The sequence below is a fragment of the Cheilinus undulatus genome, linkage group 5, assembly GCF_018320785.1.
Source record: "Cheilinus undulatus linkage group 5, ASM1832078v1, whole genome shotgun sequence".
Lineage (NCBI taxonomy): Eukaryota > Metazoa > Chordata > Actinopteri > Labriformes > Labridae > Cheilinus > Cheilinus undulatus.
Genome location: NC_054869.1, coordinates 35,183,008 through 35,201,170, shown reverse-complemented (window position 1 = coordinate 35,201,170; position 18,163 = coordinate 35,183,008). Strand labels below are relative to the sequence as shown.

Here is an 18,163-nt window from a genome sequence, read left to right as displayed (position 1 = left end):
AGATGCCTTTTGGCCATCAGCCAAGACGCTATGCTTGGTGGACACCAAACACTATCGACACCACAAGCACATCATCTTCACTGTGAAGCATGGTGATGGCAGCATCATGCTGTGGGGACACCTCTCAGCAGCCAGCCCTGGAAGGCTTATATGTAAAGTTGGAGGGTAAAATGAATGTGGTAGAATATAGGAAAATCCTGGAAGACAATCTTATTCAGTCTGCAAGAGACCTACGGTTTTGGAGAAGCTTTATTTTTCAGCAAGACCTGAAGCATACAGCGAAAGCTACACAGAAATGGTTTAAAGACAACAAGGTGAATGTTCTGGAGTGGCTGAGTCAAAGCCCAGACCTCAATTCAACAGAAAATTTGTGGCTGGACTTGGACAAGGCTGTTTACACTCAATGCCTGTACAACCTGACAGAGTTTGAGCAGTTTTGCAAATAAGAATGGAGTAAATCTGCACAGACTTAGTGCTGTGATTGAGACAAAGGTGTATCTACTAAATACTGACATGAAGGGGGTGAATATCTACACAGGCACTTATTTTACATTACATATTTTTATTTAATTAACATTACTTTGTAGAAATCTGTTTTCACTTTGACATTTATTTTTGTGTGAAAATAGCTAAATTATATTGACCATTTCTGAAGGGCTTGGACCTGGCTGTTGAGGCCGTGGTTTTCCCCGGTGATCTTTTGTGGTTTATCAAAATCTTTTTTAGTGCAATTTGATCCACCCTTAGTTATATTTAAAATATATGTCTTAATCATTGAAAGTACTCTTAGACTTTCTGTACACCTCAGAGTTATGTGACATTCACCTATGATGATTATATGTTTGGCCCCCTAGAGCATGAGGCCCCAAGAAATTGCCTTCCTAATGCACTATTTCACCTGATGATGGCGCCAGATACACAACAACAAAGAAACAAGAGAAGCTGAGCAAAACAGACAACTGTATTTATTATTGTTTCAAGTTATTTACATCTGTTGGAATACAAAATGTGGAATGTGACCAGAATCAGTGAGTTTTTGTGTTAAAAATACAACAGAAGAGACTTTTTCCCTTATTTGGCACATTAACTAACATGACTTTGACAGCATCACCCCTGTGTGTGAGCGTGTTGGCTTTTAATTACAGTGCAGGTGCTTTCTGTTATCTCGACTATGTGCTTTGTGAGTTGTGTGCTCAATTTAGGCAGTGTTTTGCTTTTTACTACAGAGGATTTGAAATATAAAAACAATGAGCGATAATGCCACAAAGAGATGCAGTTTTTGAAAGTGAGGTTTGGTCGCTTCCCAGATGAATTCACAGAACAACACCGACTCAATATTGCTGCTTCCCTTTTCTCCTTCAGATGACGCAGCATCTCTGAAACTTCACAAACTTTTATAAAAGATTTACCACAACCTGAAAACATGGGACCTTTTTTTTGTAAATTCAAAGTGCAACATCTTTAAAAATATTTTCAACATATTTCAACAAAGAACCAAACAGTTACAGTGAGATGGAGGTGGTGTCGGTTCCTTCCACCTTATATTAACACAATAAAACATGTCTGGACAATAAAACGTCTCTGTGGAAAAGTCACACATCATATCACTGAGAAATAGATTTTACACATCAGTTTCAGCTGAACATATCAGCAGAAAATCAACTTTGACCTGTTGCACCAGCTATGCTTATGTTACAGTATGCTTTAAACTAAAATGTAGAGTACACACTACACATTACGTTGACACTAATTACGTTTGGTTGCACCTTAGAGACCTCAAGGTCATATTAAAGGTTCATTTAAGCTCTATGTTTGGAATGCATACAGGTTGACAAGAGCTTTCCATCTGTATTCAGAATTCAGATTCATTTTGTCCATATTTCTGCATCATCTCTAGAAGCTTAAAGACATGACTAGTTCAAGCTAGAGCAGCAAAACACAACAAAGAATAACGCTTTGAAAAGAGGCAGAACTTTACTTGAACTTTCTGAGAAAATACTGCTGTTAAAAGCTTCAAGCATTTATGAGATGTTAGCTCACCTGCGCATAGACAGACAACTACAAGAGCTCAGCTGGGTAGTGGAATCTTTTGGAACATGCAACACAATTCAACAGACCCTAATGAGTATGTAGAAAGTGACAGTTGTGCTGTTTAAAACAGTGGTTCTCAACTGGTGGTTTGGGACCCATAAGTGGGACGCTGAGCTGTTTTCAATGGGTCATGAGTGTGTGTCTGGCAAAAATGGTGACAAAAGGTCTATGAAGTACTGCAGTCTTTAGTGGACATGCATCCATACATCTCATGTATCTCATTTTCTTGCAGTAACTAAGCTGCTTTTCCCATGATAATGAGGTAATTTCTCAAGATCTCTGGACATTGGCAAAAAAAAAAGCCTGTAATCATGGGGAAATGGAGTGCAAAACATGTAAGTTTTTTCCTGTCTCTTTTTTTACTCATATATTTTATCCATCCGAGATCCAAACTGCAAAATTAATTAAATTAAATAAACATATCTATTTGAGTATTTATTATTTTTTCTAAAGATGGGTTGTGATTGGTCATTGAAGAACAAGTTCTGTTAACTCCTGTTAATCAAAAATACTGAAAAAAGCATTTGTAAAATATGTAAAAGCATCATAAATGGGTGCTAACTACACCTACACCCTAAGCTTACATCTGGTGGTATTTAAAAACTATGAGATGGAGTGGTTTAATTTTAAATAACCTGAAGTAATTTAAGGGTACTTTATTGGTATACGACTAAATTATCTCCACTCATCAAAAGCAAATGCTCAAGTCTCAAGAGAGTCCTCATTCATTTCTGAGGGATGTGATCTATTATATAGATAGCACTGCTGACGCCAGGCGGCTGCTAAAACCCTCTGCTCCTCCTTCTCCTCCTACGAGTTATCCCACCTTCAAACACCAGTACCATGACCAATGAAGTATGCCCCACTACAATTAGTTGTAAGATTTGATTTGTTACTTTATCTCAGCTGGTGCAACACCTTAATCATTAACTCTATTGTAAGTTAGAACTTGCATTCAAACTAGGCTATTCTGAACTCAAGCATAGCTGGTGCAACCCATTGCTGGTTTGTTAGAAAAGACTCAATGGAGACAGCTACAAATCAACTACAGTTTGAACAGATTTTTCCAAGAAATATAAATAATTTAGGCCAGACTGTTAGGCTGGAATCCATATTTTTAAAATCTTTTAAAAAGTAACTCTGACATTAATTTACCATAAGCCAAAATACTCAGTCTTTCAAAGCCGTGGATTCAACCCTGTCTCTGTCCTTCACCTTGTATAAACTTATCTCTACTTGTGTTGGTTTCCAGACAGTTTCCTCACATTTTAGTGGTACCCGTTCTTTTTTTAAACCACAAATACTCTGTATTTTAAGCTGGGAACCTTCTTCTACTGTCAGCCTGCTCTGAAGAGCTAAAAACATCCGTATGGCTTTATCTTGTTTTGAACAAGGGCTTGAAAAGCCTCAGCTAGTAAAACTTTCAGTGGCCAACACGACAATGTTCATTCATGCTCAGTGCCTCCTGTCATCCTCTAACACTTACTTTTACACCCAGCTGTGACATCAGCATCTTCGCCTCTTCAGCGGGCGGTGCTGCTAACCTCACTCAAGGCTGCAGTGGAGGATTTGGCACAGCGGGTGAAGAGGGAGGGATGATGAAGAAGAGTGGTGGAGTGATGTGTGGGTGGCTGGAGATAATCTCTCAGACACTAAAAGGTGTCGTGTTGCCATCTCTGGGATGGAGGTTGCTAGGCAACAGCATCTTCTATAGTCGTCTTTGGGTGGTAACTAGGTTACCCTAACTTACTGTCGTCATGTTGGCATTTTGCTGTGTTGTAACAGCATAACAGTTTCCCTCTTCCTGTAGGTTGATAAGTTAAACCAGCTGGTTTTGACCAAAGCGTCCAGGCTGGTGACGAGACAACACGTTACACCAGTTCATCCAGAAGAGTCCCTATGCTGTGGTGCTGCTCCGGGGGGCCAGCTATGGGTTTGTTACACATGGGGCAGACGCAGCGCACCTCCAGCCACTTTACCAAACACCTGCACAAGATTAAGTGGAAAAGAGAGAAGTGAAGTCAAACTGGGCTTTTTTTCAGCAAAGTTTCCCCACAAGACCATGATTTATCTCACATACAGTAATTTGATCCCAGGCTGCTGCAACAACAAAGTAACAGAAACCTTAAATCTTTGACTTTGATAAATGTAGAATTACCACTCTACAAAATTAGTAGGTTTTGGCTATTTTGGGTAGAGGAAAGTTTTTAAAATATGTCCTTTTATCACCAAAGGCTGTGCTAACAAATACAAAAGAAGCTTTGCTGAAGGTCTATTAAGCACAGTGTTTTATTCCTCTGTTTCCAGTACTACGTTCCTATGCTGTCAAGGTCTCTACATTTTTAATCCTTACTTTTGCAATGATTTTTCTGCATACATTTCTCCATGCAGTCATTTAATATGTACTTTTCACTTGCAATCCCCTCCCAAACGTATTGGAATGGTGGGCCCAATTCCTTCATTTGCTGTAGACTGTAAACATTTGGGTTTGACATCAAAAGATGGTTATGAGACAAGAGATCAACATTTCAGCTTTTATTCCCAGGTGATTACATCTGGATCTGATTCACAACTTAGGAGATACTGTAGCTTTATTTGTAACAGAAGACCAAATTTTAAGGTGAGCAAAAGTATTGGAATATGTGACTGACAGGTGTGTTTTGTTGCCCAGGTGTGTCCTATTACTTTGATTATTCACACAATATATGGTTGAATATCTACATTAAGGGCGCATTCACACCAGAGCTGTACTTAAACTAGATTAAAGTGAATATGATTAAATATTTATATGGAAATCCTTTTCTTGCAGTAACTGCATCAAGCCTGTGACCCGCTGACATCAAACTTTTGCATTCTTCTTTTGTGATGCTTTTTCAGGCTTTCACCACAGCATCTTTCAGTTGTTTGTTTTGGGAGGTTACCCCCTTCAGTCTCCTCTTTAGCAGGTCAAATGCATGCTCTATAGGGTTCAAGTCTGGAGATTGACTTGACCAGTCTTAAACCTTCCACTTCTTGCCCTTGATGATCTCCTGTGTTTATGAAGGATCTCCAAATCAGTTTGGTTGCATGTATCAATAAACTGGCAGATAAAACATTTCTATAGACTACTGAGTTCATTTTGCTGCTGCCATCATGTGTTATATCATAAATGAACATTAATGAGTCTGTCCCAGAAGAAGCCATGCAAGCCCAAGCCTTGACATTACCTCCACTGTTTCATAGATGAGCTTGTATGTTTGGGGTCATGAGCAGATCCTTTCTTTCTCCAAACTTTAGTCTTTTCATCACTTAGGTAAAGGTTCATTTTTGTTTCATCAGTCCATAAAACTTTGTCCCAGAATTTTTGAGGCTCATCTCTGTACTTTGGCATTTTCCAGCCTGACTTTCCTGTTCTTCTTGCTAATGAGTGGTTTGCATCTTCTGGTGTAGTCTCTGTACTTTTGTTCATGAAGTCTTCTTTGAACAGTAGATGGTGATACCTTCACTCCTGCCCTCTGGAGGTTGTCGCTGATGTCACTAATAGTTGTTTTAGGGTCGTCAATGGCTGATGTTTTCCTTGGTCTACCCGTTTGACGTCTGTTACTAAGTACACCAGTGGTTTCTTCTTCAGGACATTCTAAATGATTATGCGGGCTATCCCCAATGTTTTTGCAGCGGCTCTGATTGATTCTCCATTTTCTCTCAGCTTCACAATGGCTTGTTTTTCACCCATAGACAGCTCTCTGGTTTTCATGTTGGTTAAACCTCCAACTATAAATGCAGTCTGCACAAGCAAAACCCAAATCCGAAACTGAGGTCATTTTCAAACCTGATAGTCTGGGGGACTCGGTCCGTTTTGGAATGGAAATTGCAACATTGTTGCACTTTCCATTGGTTTGGTTTGCATTCGCATTGCTCTTGGTCAAACGGACCAAACCGTCCGAACACCTACAACCTCTGCCCGTTAGGGGCGCTGTTGTCACAAACAAACAGCAACCAAGAAGAAAAAAAGGCATAGAAGATGACAAAAACAAAAATCCATCTCTTTCCGCCGGTCTTTTTTTCCACATAATCAATGAAAAAACAACAAATTTACGCTGTCATGGGGTTTCTGCTTTTGCACTGGGGCATTACAGCAGTGAGCTGTCCAGCATGTCGTTCTTTACATGAGACAAATAAGCACCGACTACGACGTGATGCTATGGCTACACAGATGCAAAGTGAGGTACCAACATGTATTTGAGTGTATTGTATCACATATAAATCTGTATATCATTAAGCTTTATTCCACTTCCTGCCTTTGCAGTGTTTCCCCTAGGATGGAACTGTAGCAGCGGCGGTGAAGCGCGTGTGCCACAGCCATCACAGGCCGGAGGAATGGGGTGCCTGTACCATGACTACTATTACCATTCTCTGAGTTTTGTCATGTAGGCCAACGTCTACTTTTTGGCATGTTTTTAAAATTAAATATTTTAATCAGGTAATTTTTGAGGGAATTAATGTATTTACCATACTACACAGCATATGTTATTAAGTAAAATAATAAAACCTAAATTTGATAAAAAGGTGGTCCAAACTTCCCATTACTTATGTTACAGCTATTTGACCTCTGCTGCCACCAGACAGTCAGTAGCACATCTGTATGACCTCTAAACACATTTTTGCAGCTACACTTCAATTTATATCTAAAGGTGTGCTATCAACCTTGTTGGAGACTCATATTCTATGGCTGTTTTGAATGATATTTATTTTGTTCGTTTTGCAAGATAATATTTCACATTTTAACCCCACCTCTCAAATATCAAAAGTAGTTATGTATTACTCCTCTAGATATGCTGTAAGTGAATTAGTTGTTAAGTTTAGGAGAGTAGAGACCAGTTATTTTACCTGAACTTGAGTAAATTTGATTCAAAGACACTGCACTTTTACCTTAGTCTATTCTTTCAGTCTTTCCTTCCCTTAAAACCAGAAATTAAAACAGTAAAGTGAGCACATTACGAACAAAATATTTGTCATATGTCCCTTTATATACTAAGGAAAAATAATAATTACATTACAGGGCTGTACGTAAAATTTTTTGCCCATAGCGCTGGTGCTACAGAGGTTGATAATCTTGTAGCACAGAACAAAAAACCTTTAGCACAATATATACGTTTTTTTACATCTCTAAAACCTACATGTAAGCAAAATATAGTAAATGAATGTACTTGAAAGACAAAACCAAAACAGCCTAAATTACAGCTCTCATTAATGTCTACCAAAGCAAACAGCCAATCACAGAGAAGAGAGATGCTGATGGTTCATCTCCACATTCAGACACAAAACAAGAGCAAACTGCTGGAAGCTGACTAACTTTACAGAATTGTGGTGCTTAAAGATGAGTAGAGTAATATGATTTGGAAATCAGACCTTGAGATCAGACAGAGGAGCAAATTAGCTCAGTTTGTGCTACTATTTGCTGCTGGAATCCTTTTGTTTGTATTCATCAATTTTTTTTCTACTTTTGGCAGGACCGACTGACAGCTGAAGTCTTTTTCTGTGTTCATCCTTATTACTTAAACTTTAGTGTGTTCTAGAGACTGAAGTGTGTTTTCTTTGTTCATCCTTAAACTGTGTTTCAAGGACTGACGTGTTAGGTCTAAACTACATTTATATATTGGTATTGATATAGGCTAAATTTAATTTGTAAATTGCATTCCTAGTCAAACTAAGAAATATAGTTATGTTTTATGTTCTTATGTGGGCCTTTTTTAATGGATTTCTTGCAGGCCAATTCAAAAGGACAAGGGCCACAGTTGGCCCACAGCCCATAGTTTGGACACCCCTTATATATTTACTGATTCTCAGAGTAATAGGAAAATATTTCTGACATTGTTAGACCTTCATTAAACACTGTTAGAGTCTGGTCCATATTGTAGTATCGCACTAGGGTCTGATAATTATAGAGCGGAGAAGTAAGCTGGCAGATACACATTTTTAATATCGTCTAGCCTACGTGCCTTAAAGTAAAACTTGGGATTATAGCAGCGCTCCTCTGCAATATAATGACACCTGTACTGCGTATGCCCTGAGCCTGCCCCGTCTGTAAGAGCTGCAGCAGGTCACGCTCTCACCATCGCGGAGTGTGGCCACTTGCGCTCCAGACGTGCAGGATTAGAGGAAATAACATTCCACTTGAATCTAAAAATGGCAGAGTCAAAGTGGCAGAGTTGGACATGAGGGACGAAAAATCCAGAATAAATTGCATCCCGTATTGACTCAAAACGGGATGCTGCATTTAAATGCAGCCGCGGCGGTGCGCCAGGTTCGTTTGGAAGCAGACTGAGACCCCCTGTTTTCAAGCGGACCAGAGTCCGCTTGTTTGTCCCCACCAGAGTTCATGTGCGCTTTCACACTACTCCGAATGAACTGGACTACCCAGGAAAACGGACCAGAGTTCATTTAAAGCGGACCAAACAGCTCTGGCATAATGCGCCCTTAGTGTAGATATTCAGCCGTATATATTGTGTGAATAATCAAAGTAATAGGACACACCTGGGCAACAAAACACACCTGTTAGTCACATGTTCCAATACTTTGTCCACATGAAAAATGGGTGGGTTCAAACAAAGAGTGCTATCTTCTAAGTCGTGTATCAGATCCAGACGTAAACACCTGGAAATAAAAGCTGAAATGTTGTTCTCTTGTCTCATAATCATCTTTTGAGGTCAAACCCAAATGTTTTCAGTCTACACCAGAAACAAAGGAATTGGGCCCAGCTTTCCAATACTTTTCGAGGGGACTGTATATAGACCTGCTAATGCACAGTGCAACACCTCCAGGGTTTTTATAAAAGCCTTCTGTCAACCAGTCTCTTCACTCTCCACCACCACCACAAATGTCTACATCCTGTTCTGTCTTCTGTTTACATATTGGGTCAATAATGGAGTCTAATCACTCATACTTACTTACCTTTTAATGGCAACTGCATGGCTTTAAAGTCATGGCTATGTATTTAAAACTACTTTGGGTTAATGATTCAAACAAACAGTGTATCTTATGTCTATGTCAGTGGCTGTCCAACGTTTTCTGTTTAGTCTTCCTTTTGAGGAGAAAAAACTTGATGCCTAAATTAAATGGTGGCAAAAATTATCCAGTTTTATCTTAATTAATACCGCCAAGATGGTGGACATTCATTTCAGCTCTATTTCAGTCATTTCAGGTGTAAAAATTAAAAAAAAAATCATCATTCATTTCATGTTTACCTGTCAGGTTGTTGCTCTGTTCGGGGCTTTCTTGCAAAACAGTGAATTCTCACAAGTTGACTCAGACATGACAGAGTAACACAAGCTATAAATAAGCTGTCTTCTCTGGAGTCAGATGCCTCATGTATTTGTAACAAATATTTGTCTTTCAGTTTTTCAGAGAGTTGTACTTCAAGATGATTTGAAATGACACAGCAGCCAAGTCAGTGGACAAGCACCCCCCTTTGCAGATCTTACATAGTGCATAAATGTACAGTGTACTCTTTAAAAATCTAACTCAGTTCTTTATATCTGTCAGAGGAACTGCCAGCTGTGAAACTTTTTCTGGGAAAATGATGAAATTAAGATCTTTGAGTCCTTAAGTCAACAGGTTCATGCATTTAAAAAGGGACCATGCAAAATATTAGACATAACTGTTAACCAAAATGTTGGTTTAAATACTACTTCTATCCTTACATGTCACTAACAATATTAAACACAACATGAGATTGAAAAGGTCCTTTAAATACATCCTTCAGATCTGTGTCTATGTGCATCCTGCTTTGTACCCAGTTTAAAAAAAAAGTTATGAGGTCTGACTCAAACAACCAATGAGGGTCAACTTTCATTAAACTAGCCAATCACAGCAACTCTTTGAGGAGAATATGTGGGATGATGATGAAGAGGGCCGACAATGATGGGATTTCAAGAAAAGGGCATATGAGACAATTTTGATAATTTATGCCAGGATAGTTTACGATCCGCACATTCAGAGTAATTTTTAGTTGATTTTAAAGCATTTTGAAGGCAACCCTGACAAAGCCAGAAGGCACCCTGGTTGAGAAAGGCTGCTCTATGGTACTCACTTTCTGTGAAAAGCATGTTGGCATGGCAAGACCCCCAGCTCATCTTTCACTTTGAAGTCCTCCAGACACACAGCGCACGTCTGCTGTGTGACAGACAGGAGAGAGAGAGGATGGTCACTGGATGAGTTAATTTATAGTGTTTTCGGTGTTTTTGTTGTATAATATACATCATCATAAATCACAGTCTTACCCCATGAAGATTCAACTTCTTTGGATCTCCTTTTAAAACGACCTAAGTGGAACAAATACGAAAATAAAATTTTGAGATTTTTCTTTAAGGCTGAATTACACTAATCTAAAAAACATTTTAAAGATTAAAATGAAAAAGAAGTGTTACAATGTAAATCAAGTTGGCCGTGCAGAATTATGTTTATGTAGAAGTTTGTTTTTTGTGTGTGCTTTACAGTCATCGGTATTCTTTATTTACAATGATTTTAAATGCTAAAGCCTTGACTTCACCAGTGACATTCAAAAATAAAGAAAAAAGACAGGAGTTGGGACTGGATGAGTACTTGCTTCATTTTACTACCTTTTCAAACACAAAGAGGTTATAAAAAGAATCTTTACAGAAAGTATGAGGTTAACGCTATTTGCTTTGCTTGTTGTTGTACTTCTTTGTACTACTTTCATTATTCTAAAGATGTTCGAATAAAAAACACATCTTAATAAGCCTCAGTTTTACCTCTCTGTATCCAAAACGCTCACTCTGGGCTTGGTGTCGTAGTTTGCTGTGAATGAATAAAGAACATAATGATTAATGACTTTTAAAGCAATCGCACATGAATTTACTCTTTATTAAAACTCTTTAAAATTTGTTTGACCTTTATTGAAGTAAAAACTGCCAAAATATGATATAAAAAATGTAAGCAAATGAAGTGAGCTGTGCAACTTAATTACTGTTTTCTAGTAAATTTTGGAGTTTCTTTGCAGCATGTTTGAAAATAAAGCAAAAGATTGTGAGTCGCATGTTAGATGTTTCAAAAAGAAGAGAGATGTGCAACATGTGCAAATGACAATCATCTCTCTCTGTCAACAGGGGGCGCAAAAAAAGCAGACAACTATATTCACAAATATTGTAAGATGCTTTCTTCTCACCTTTTTTATAGAAAAATATTTTAACAATTATGCCTCTGCAAGTGATGGTCAGGGGCCAGATAATTTATTTTAATGGTATCCATCTAGTATGTGCTTCCAGGTCTTTTAGTGAAATCAATATTTCAAAAACACTTTGAGGGATCTTCTTCAAACCGTTAACAAAGTTCACTCTGATTTAAGAATGAACTAAGTGGAATGTTGAATTCAAAGGTCATAAGTCAACGTCCTTGACCCTCATGTTCATCCCTTGCTTGTGAATGTAATATCTCAAGAACACTTGGAGGGATTTTCCATACATCGATCTACCTGACAAATCTCCACTCTACTCATGGATGAACTGACTTGATTTTTGCAGTCGTAAATTAGAGGTAATTTTACCTCATGTTTATCCCTTACTCGTGATTTCTCGAGAGCTTTGAGGGATTTTGTTGAAACGTTGCACAAATGTCAACTCTTACACAAGGATATACTGAAAACTTTGGAGTTACAAAGTCAAGGTCAAAAACCACTCCAACCCTTCTTCGTAACTCTTGTTCTTTTTAACTGGCGACTTCCATAATACGTCAGGTGGTAGTCCTAAACCTGGAGATTATGATCTAACATTATAAATATTAATAACGGATTTGAGTTTAAAATAGCATCAGCTCCACCCAATATTAGCCTTTTTTTAAACATCCTATGCCATGAGCAGACACCGAAAGAACCTGTACACATGCAGCTTTTAGTAGCTTCAGTTTTGAGGCTGGAGACAGCACCAAACAGACACTCACTCTTACTCTCAACAAGGGGTAAAATTTGAATGCAAAAGGCCATCTTTAGAGCCTATTCTTACATTAAATTATCCATATTAGTGTCAAAATCTGTGCAGATGTTTTTTTCAGCTGCTGGTCATCTGGAGCTCATTTAAAATATGTTTAATACATTTCCTTACCTAATCTACACATACACTCGCCGGCCACTTTATTAGGTACAACTGTTCAATTGCTTGTTAAAACAAGTAGCTAATCAGACAAACACATGGCATCCACCCTAATGCATTTAGGCATGTAGACATGGCCAAGACGATATTCTGAAGTCCAAACCAAGCATCAGAATGGGGAAGAAAGGGGATTTAAGTGACTTTGAACATGGCATGGTTGTGGGTGCTAGACGGGCTGGTCTGAGTATTTCTGAAAATGCTGATCTATTGGGAGTTTCACGCACAACCATCTCTAGGGTTTACAGAGAGTGGTCCAAAAAAGGGAAAATATCCAGTGAGCAGCAGTAGTGTGGACGAAAACGCCTTGTTGATGTCAGAGGAGAATGGTCAGACTGGTTTAGGATGAAAGAAAGGCAATAGTAACTCAAATAAACACTTGCTACAACCAAGGTATGCAGAATACCATCTCTGAACCCACCATACATTGAAACGGAAGACCGCGCCGGGTACCATTCCTATCCGCTAAGAGCAGGAAACTGAGGCTACAATTCTCACAGGCTCACCAAAATTGGACAATGGAAGACTGGAAAAACATTCTTCGGTCTGATGAGTATTGATTTCTGCTGCAACATTCAGATGGTAGAGTCCAATTGTGGTGTAAACAACATGAAAGCACTGATCAATCCTGCCTTGTATCAATGGTTCAGGCTGCTGGTGATAGAGCAATAGAGCACCTATTGTGTACTGTGGATGTGGTGGAATGGGAGATGTGCATCATGGATGTGCAGTCAACAAATCTGCAGCAACTATGTGATGCTGTCCTGTCACTATGGACCAAAATCTCTGGGGAATGTTTCCAACACCTGGTTGAAACTATACCACGAAGAATTAAGGCAGGTCTGAAGGCACAAGGGGGTCCAACACGGTACTACCAAGGCGGACCTAATAGAGTGGCTGATGAGTGCATGTATTGCTCATTTATAAAGTATAGGAGTCTTGTAAAGTTACTCCAAATATGGCTTAAAGATAAGAAATATAACATCTGAAATTATGTGGTATAAATCTTAAATGCTATTGCATTTCAGGATAGAACAGGTGTTTATTCCACATGTTAATTAAGAGGTAAAGACATCTGTGTGTATTCAGAGCCAGGTTCAACTGTAGGTCACTATACTCAGGCATAGACTGAATGTTGTGTGGTTAAATGATTGGACGTTACATGTAACAGAATCTGTTTCATTGCAGGGTAAACTTTGATAATTACATGTCTTTCTAAATACAAGTTTCTCTACTGACACACACACTTACATTGTTCCCAAGTAATTGTGTAACTACATGCAAATGCATACACACGCACAAATACACAAACACTGCTAATGAGTAGTTGCCTCTTTGAATCCCTGCACCACCCCAGAACCAACAATGGAGAGGAGATCTTTATCGCTGTGTCTGCTCACGAGGTTATTTTTGGCCTCTTGTTTTTACACAACTAAACATAGACTCAAATGTCTGTCACTGACTGCCATTTAAGCCTGAAACCAAATGCAGAGGCAGCACCTGAGATTGGAGAAAAGTGTTTATCTGTGATGGTAGTCCCTCAAACATATAAAAATTGCTGCTTTGAGTGTGGAAATGATGGTTATTCATTGTTTTGGTCACTTAGTTTATTGTTTATACTGATTGCAGCTAGCTAGTGTCTCATGCAGAACAATGTGAGGATACGGCTTTAACATGTGTCGAGGTTTCCCAGGCTTGTAGAAAGATGAGAAGTGGGTGAAAGGGGGGCAAGATGCCAATTGTAGTGTTTTACTTTGGCTATTGTGCCCACTCTGCAAGAACACAAACCCTCATCTAGCTACTTTGGAGCAGTTCTTATCGTGTGTAAGTAACAATGATTCACAGGTGCAAATTACATAACTCAGGAAACACAAAGAGTAATAACCAAGTTCACTCCATGTTTAAGAGAATATAAATATAGATATTTCCATTGTTCGATGTTTCAGCCAGGGCAGTTTTTGCTCTGTTTTTCTATATTTGGTGTTGTTTTGTCACCATTATATATTTAAACCGCCTGGTTGGGTAAAAAGGTAATACTCTTATTTAAAGATGAATACAGCCTGAACTTAGAGCATCCTGTTTGATAAAAGAGAAACTTTCAAATATTTTACTGTCTTTTGAATGGAATACACCATAATCTTATTCATGTCTTTTTCAAGTAAACAGACTAAACCTGATAATGTTTAAGTTACTGTTAATATACTCTATATAAACATGCATAAGTTTTAGGCATTGGGCAGTTTTAGGCATGAGGAATTATCACGTATGAAAGTTGTTGAGAGTTGAGAGTTGTATGAAATAACAATGATAAGTTTAACTTACATAAAAATATATGAAACTAGAAAAGCACTCAGACAGCGCAGATCTCTGCCATCAGCCCTATCTCCCAGTAGTGAAGAATCCTGTACAAACATTCCTGGATCCAGACAGTGATCCGGATCACTCCCAAAATCTAATTCACTGATTACTCCCTCCCTGGTGGGTTGGAGACATGGTGAGGCAAAGTATTGGCTTTGCTACATGTGGACTGTCATGGTTGAAGCGTTGCCTGCTGGTCCCAACAGCTGCACTGACAGTCTCACCCATGGTCTCACTAGACGACTGAAAGTTAACGTTCAAAATATTTATTTTACACACTCACCAATGCAGTTGGTGTAACATTGCTTCCAAAAACTCCACTTTTACCAATTATGGATACAGCACGCATGACAAGTGGGAACAAACTCCACACACTGCCAACCGAGCTCGGATGATGGGCAGAATTTTGAAATAGCCCCCCCCTTTAAAGAACTAAACATACTGTTATCTCAGCTTAACATGATCATTGTATTGCATCTTTCAACTGAATAATACAGACGACTAATTTGATTAAGTAATTCCAGCGTTTTTTTTTTACAAAACATGAGAGAATAATTAATGATTGCTCAAAAGTTTAATTAAAAACAAAATCTGGGTTTACAGTGCAGAGCATGACCTGAGTTGTTTCAATCCTCCTTCCTGCCCTTAGGCGGACTTACTGGCCACATCTGCACCTTACTTAAGCATGTATGCATGCATATAGTTCTACTTCCATACCCTTTAAAGCAGTTTTTATCTTATTCTTAAACAGACTGAAATAAATACTGATGACTACTTTTGATCTACAAAAGCAAACAACAGCATTTGTTTTATATTTATTTTTATTCTGCATGACTATTTTTGATGTCTGTAAACACTGCAGAGGGATAGGTGTCAGACAGCAAATAAACACTTTCATGCTAAAAGGCTTTTGCACATTAAGGAACATTCAAATAAATGGCACAAAAATACGGATATATCATACACACAATCCTCTGGTAAATTGAGATTCAACAGAGATGAAGATAAAATTATGCTTCTGCCTCTGTCTCCTCTAGTCCACGCGTAATGATACCTTTAGACACAGGTAGGAGATGAGTGACGTTTTTTTACACTGTTTCATTCACTTCGCTGCACCCTCTTATCAGCCAAGCTGGCTGGGAGGAGTGTTCAGCTTTTCATTCATTCTATAACTAAATCATGTTACTAAGCTCCAGCTGTGCGCATAGCGCATTTATATTCACATAGATAGTGCCTGTCTGTCTGCTGCTCGTCTCCCTCTTTAACCAGGCTACATAATATCAGATTAGAGACAGTCAGGTTACAGTGAAGCAGGATAAAATTGTTCATCCTCAAAATACTACCAAAGTACATAAAGGATGAACATGGAAGGTGCCACTTTGTCGACGGAGGGGCACCAAACTCAACATACAGTATGATTCACACAATGAATTGATCAATAAACTAACCAATGTTACCACCGCCAAGGAGGTTATGTGATTGGGTGGGTTTGTTTGTTTGTTTGTTTGTTTGTTAGTTAGCAACATAAATCAAAAAGTTGTGGACAGATTTTGATGATATTTTCAGGAAATGTCAGAAATGGCATAAGGAAGAACTGATTCGATTTTGGGAGTTATCCAGGATTTTTTTTAAAGGATTCCGTACTATTGGGAGATAAGGCTAATGGCGGAGGTCTGCACTCTCCAAGTACTTTCCTACTTTTAATCTATTGTATTTTTTTTTTCTTTCAAATCATCAAAGAGGATTCTCAAATGTGAAGATTTGCTTTTATTGTTTCATACAGCCCTGCCAAAACTCTTTATTCTTTTAAATCAAAGCTGAAGACTGACCTGTTTAAAACAGACTTTTATTAATTAATTTTCATCACTGTGTTTTATTGACTTTAGCTTTAACTTCTACTCTTTTAATGTATGACCATCTAACAATAGTTCAACTGTTTTTTACAGTTTTTTTTTTTCAAACTATTTTTTTTATTACTTTTGGCTTTTTATTGACTGTAATCTATACCTTTGACCTTCTCTCTTGTCTGTCATGATGGTTTGATGTGTTAAGTGAAGCTCTTGGAATGACTTCTTATTGATCACATTTAACAGATTTTCCATGTCATCATGATAAATCCAAGGCTTATTTCAATGTTTACAGTCTCTATGTGATAAATAGTAAACAGACCTGAGCCTGTACAGCACTGTTCCAGTCATCTTACTACTTAAAGGTCACCACCATTCAAACACATTCACACCCCATTCACTCCACTGATGGTGGCGGCTGTCATGTAAAGTGTCCATCAGTGTCATCTAATTAATACACACTCTCCTGCCACTGACTTAGCAGTGGAAGCATTTAGAGGTTCAGCATCTTGCCTGAAGACACCTTAATATGTGACTGAAGGAACTGGGGATCAAACCTTTATTTTCCGGCTATACAACATCTGACTCTACAGTGTACCACTAGGCCACAGCCACCACATAACATGATTAACAGCTGACGCTTGGATCGGAAAATTATATTTTTAGAGTGAAATACATCATTTTTTAAGAATAGCAATAAGTAATGTGCCTGCAGACATATTTACTGTTCCGTGCTGAACTATATTTCCAGGTGAACTCATTCACGGTTACACAGAAAACTTTTATAAGCCTTTTCTCAGACAGAAACTGTTTACACAGACTTAATAGATGTCTCTGTCCTGATAAGCAGCTAACTGTGTTCACATGTTCACAGCTGACATCCAGACTGCCCTCTTTCCTGCTGAAGTATTTTAGATTGAATGTTTTCTATATTTTTTCTCGAATCTCTTCTTTTTACAATCTTCTTCAGGTGCGATAGAATCAGGGTGACCGTTCTCTCTCTTTATAGAGCTGCAGGGGATTTGAGACATACTCTCCTCTAATAACAAGTAACACGAACAAGTCATGTTTCCTGCCTGCTAATGAACAAGACAAACTGTTCTTTTTCTCCTCCATAATGTGGACCCTTCAGGAGGTTTAGTCTCAAGGATCATTGACAGGAAATTAAATGAGTCAGTACATTTGTTAGAGAAAAGTGGCTCTGGTGGCTCTCAGTCACTTTGTAATATCTGTCAAAAGACAAGTCAGTGTCAAAATATCTTTCAGTGACTAAAGCTGCTCTTCTGCCCCTGAAAGTCAATCTGTAATGACCTTTTGAAGCTATCTTAAAGGGCTTCTTTCAGACATGCCTCTCTTACATTTTATTTACCCCATTTTACTGTCATAAGAAAAGATGTATGTTTTTTCATTTCTCATGATGATCTCCTGTGCTTGTGGGTTTCTCTGATTTATGATATGACTCAGATGCGTGTTGGAAAATGAAGCCAATACACACGTGAAAAAAGCACTTGCACAGCACAAGCATCCACCTGAGACTGGCTGCACAAGTACTGACAGACACAAATACCCATGTTAAAATGCTGATTCTTAAAGCAGAAATAAAAATTTGTTCACAGCCAGGTTCTAAAAATGACTTTGCATGGCATAGTTCATGTTTTTATGGGCACACTGTACACAGGAGTGATTCCTTTTAACACTTCATTTTGGTTTTGAGAAAGATAGTTATTC

General features: G+C 38.4%; 1 protein-coding gene across 2 annotated transcripts in view; it reads right to left on the bottom strand.

Moving 5' to 3' along the window:
* Positions 1-949: 949 nt before the first annotated feature.
* rnf122 (ring finger protein 122) overlaps positions 950-18,163 on the bottom strand; it is a 36,070-nt gene continuing 18,856 nt past the window's right edge. Inside the window, exons 3-6 of one of the 2 annotated variants that reach the window (XM_041788473.1) lie at positions 10,842-10,887; positions 10,350-10,391; positions 10,160-10,242; positions 950-4,077 (exon numbers count right to left, since the gene is read on the bottom strand). In XM_041788473.1, the coding sequence (XP_041644407.1) occupies positions 3,963-4,077; positions 10,160-10,242; positions 10,350-10,391; positions 10,842-10,887 (286 nt within the window). In that variant the 3' untranslated portion in view covers positions 950-3,962. The remainder of the gene's footprint in view (positions 4,078-10,159; positions 10,243-10,349; positions 10,392-10,841; positions 10,888-18,163) is intronic. The other variant, XM_041788474.1, reaches the window with a different exon arrangement.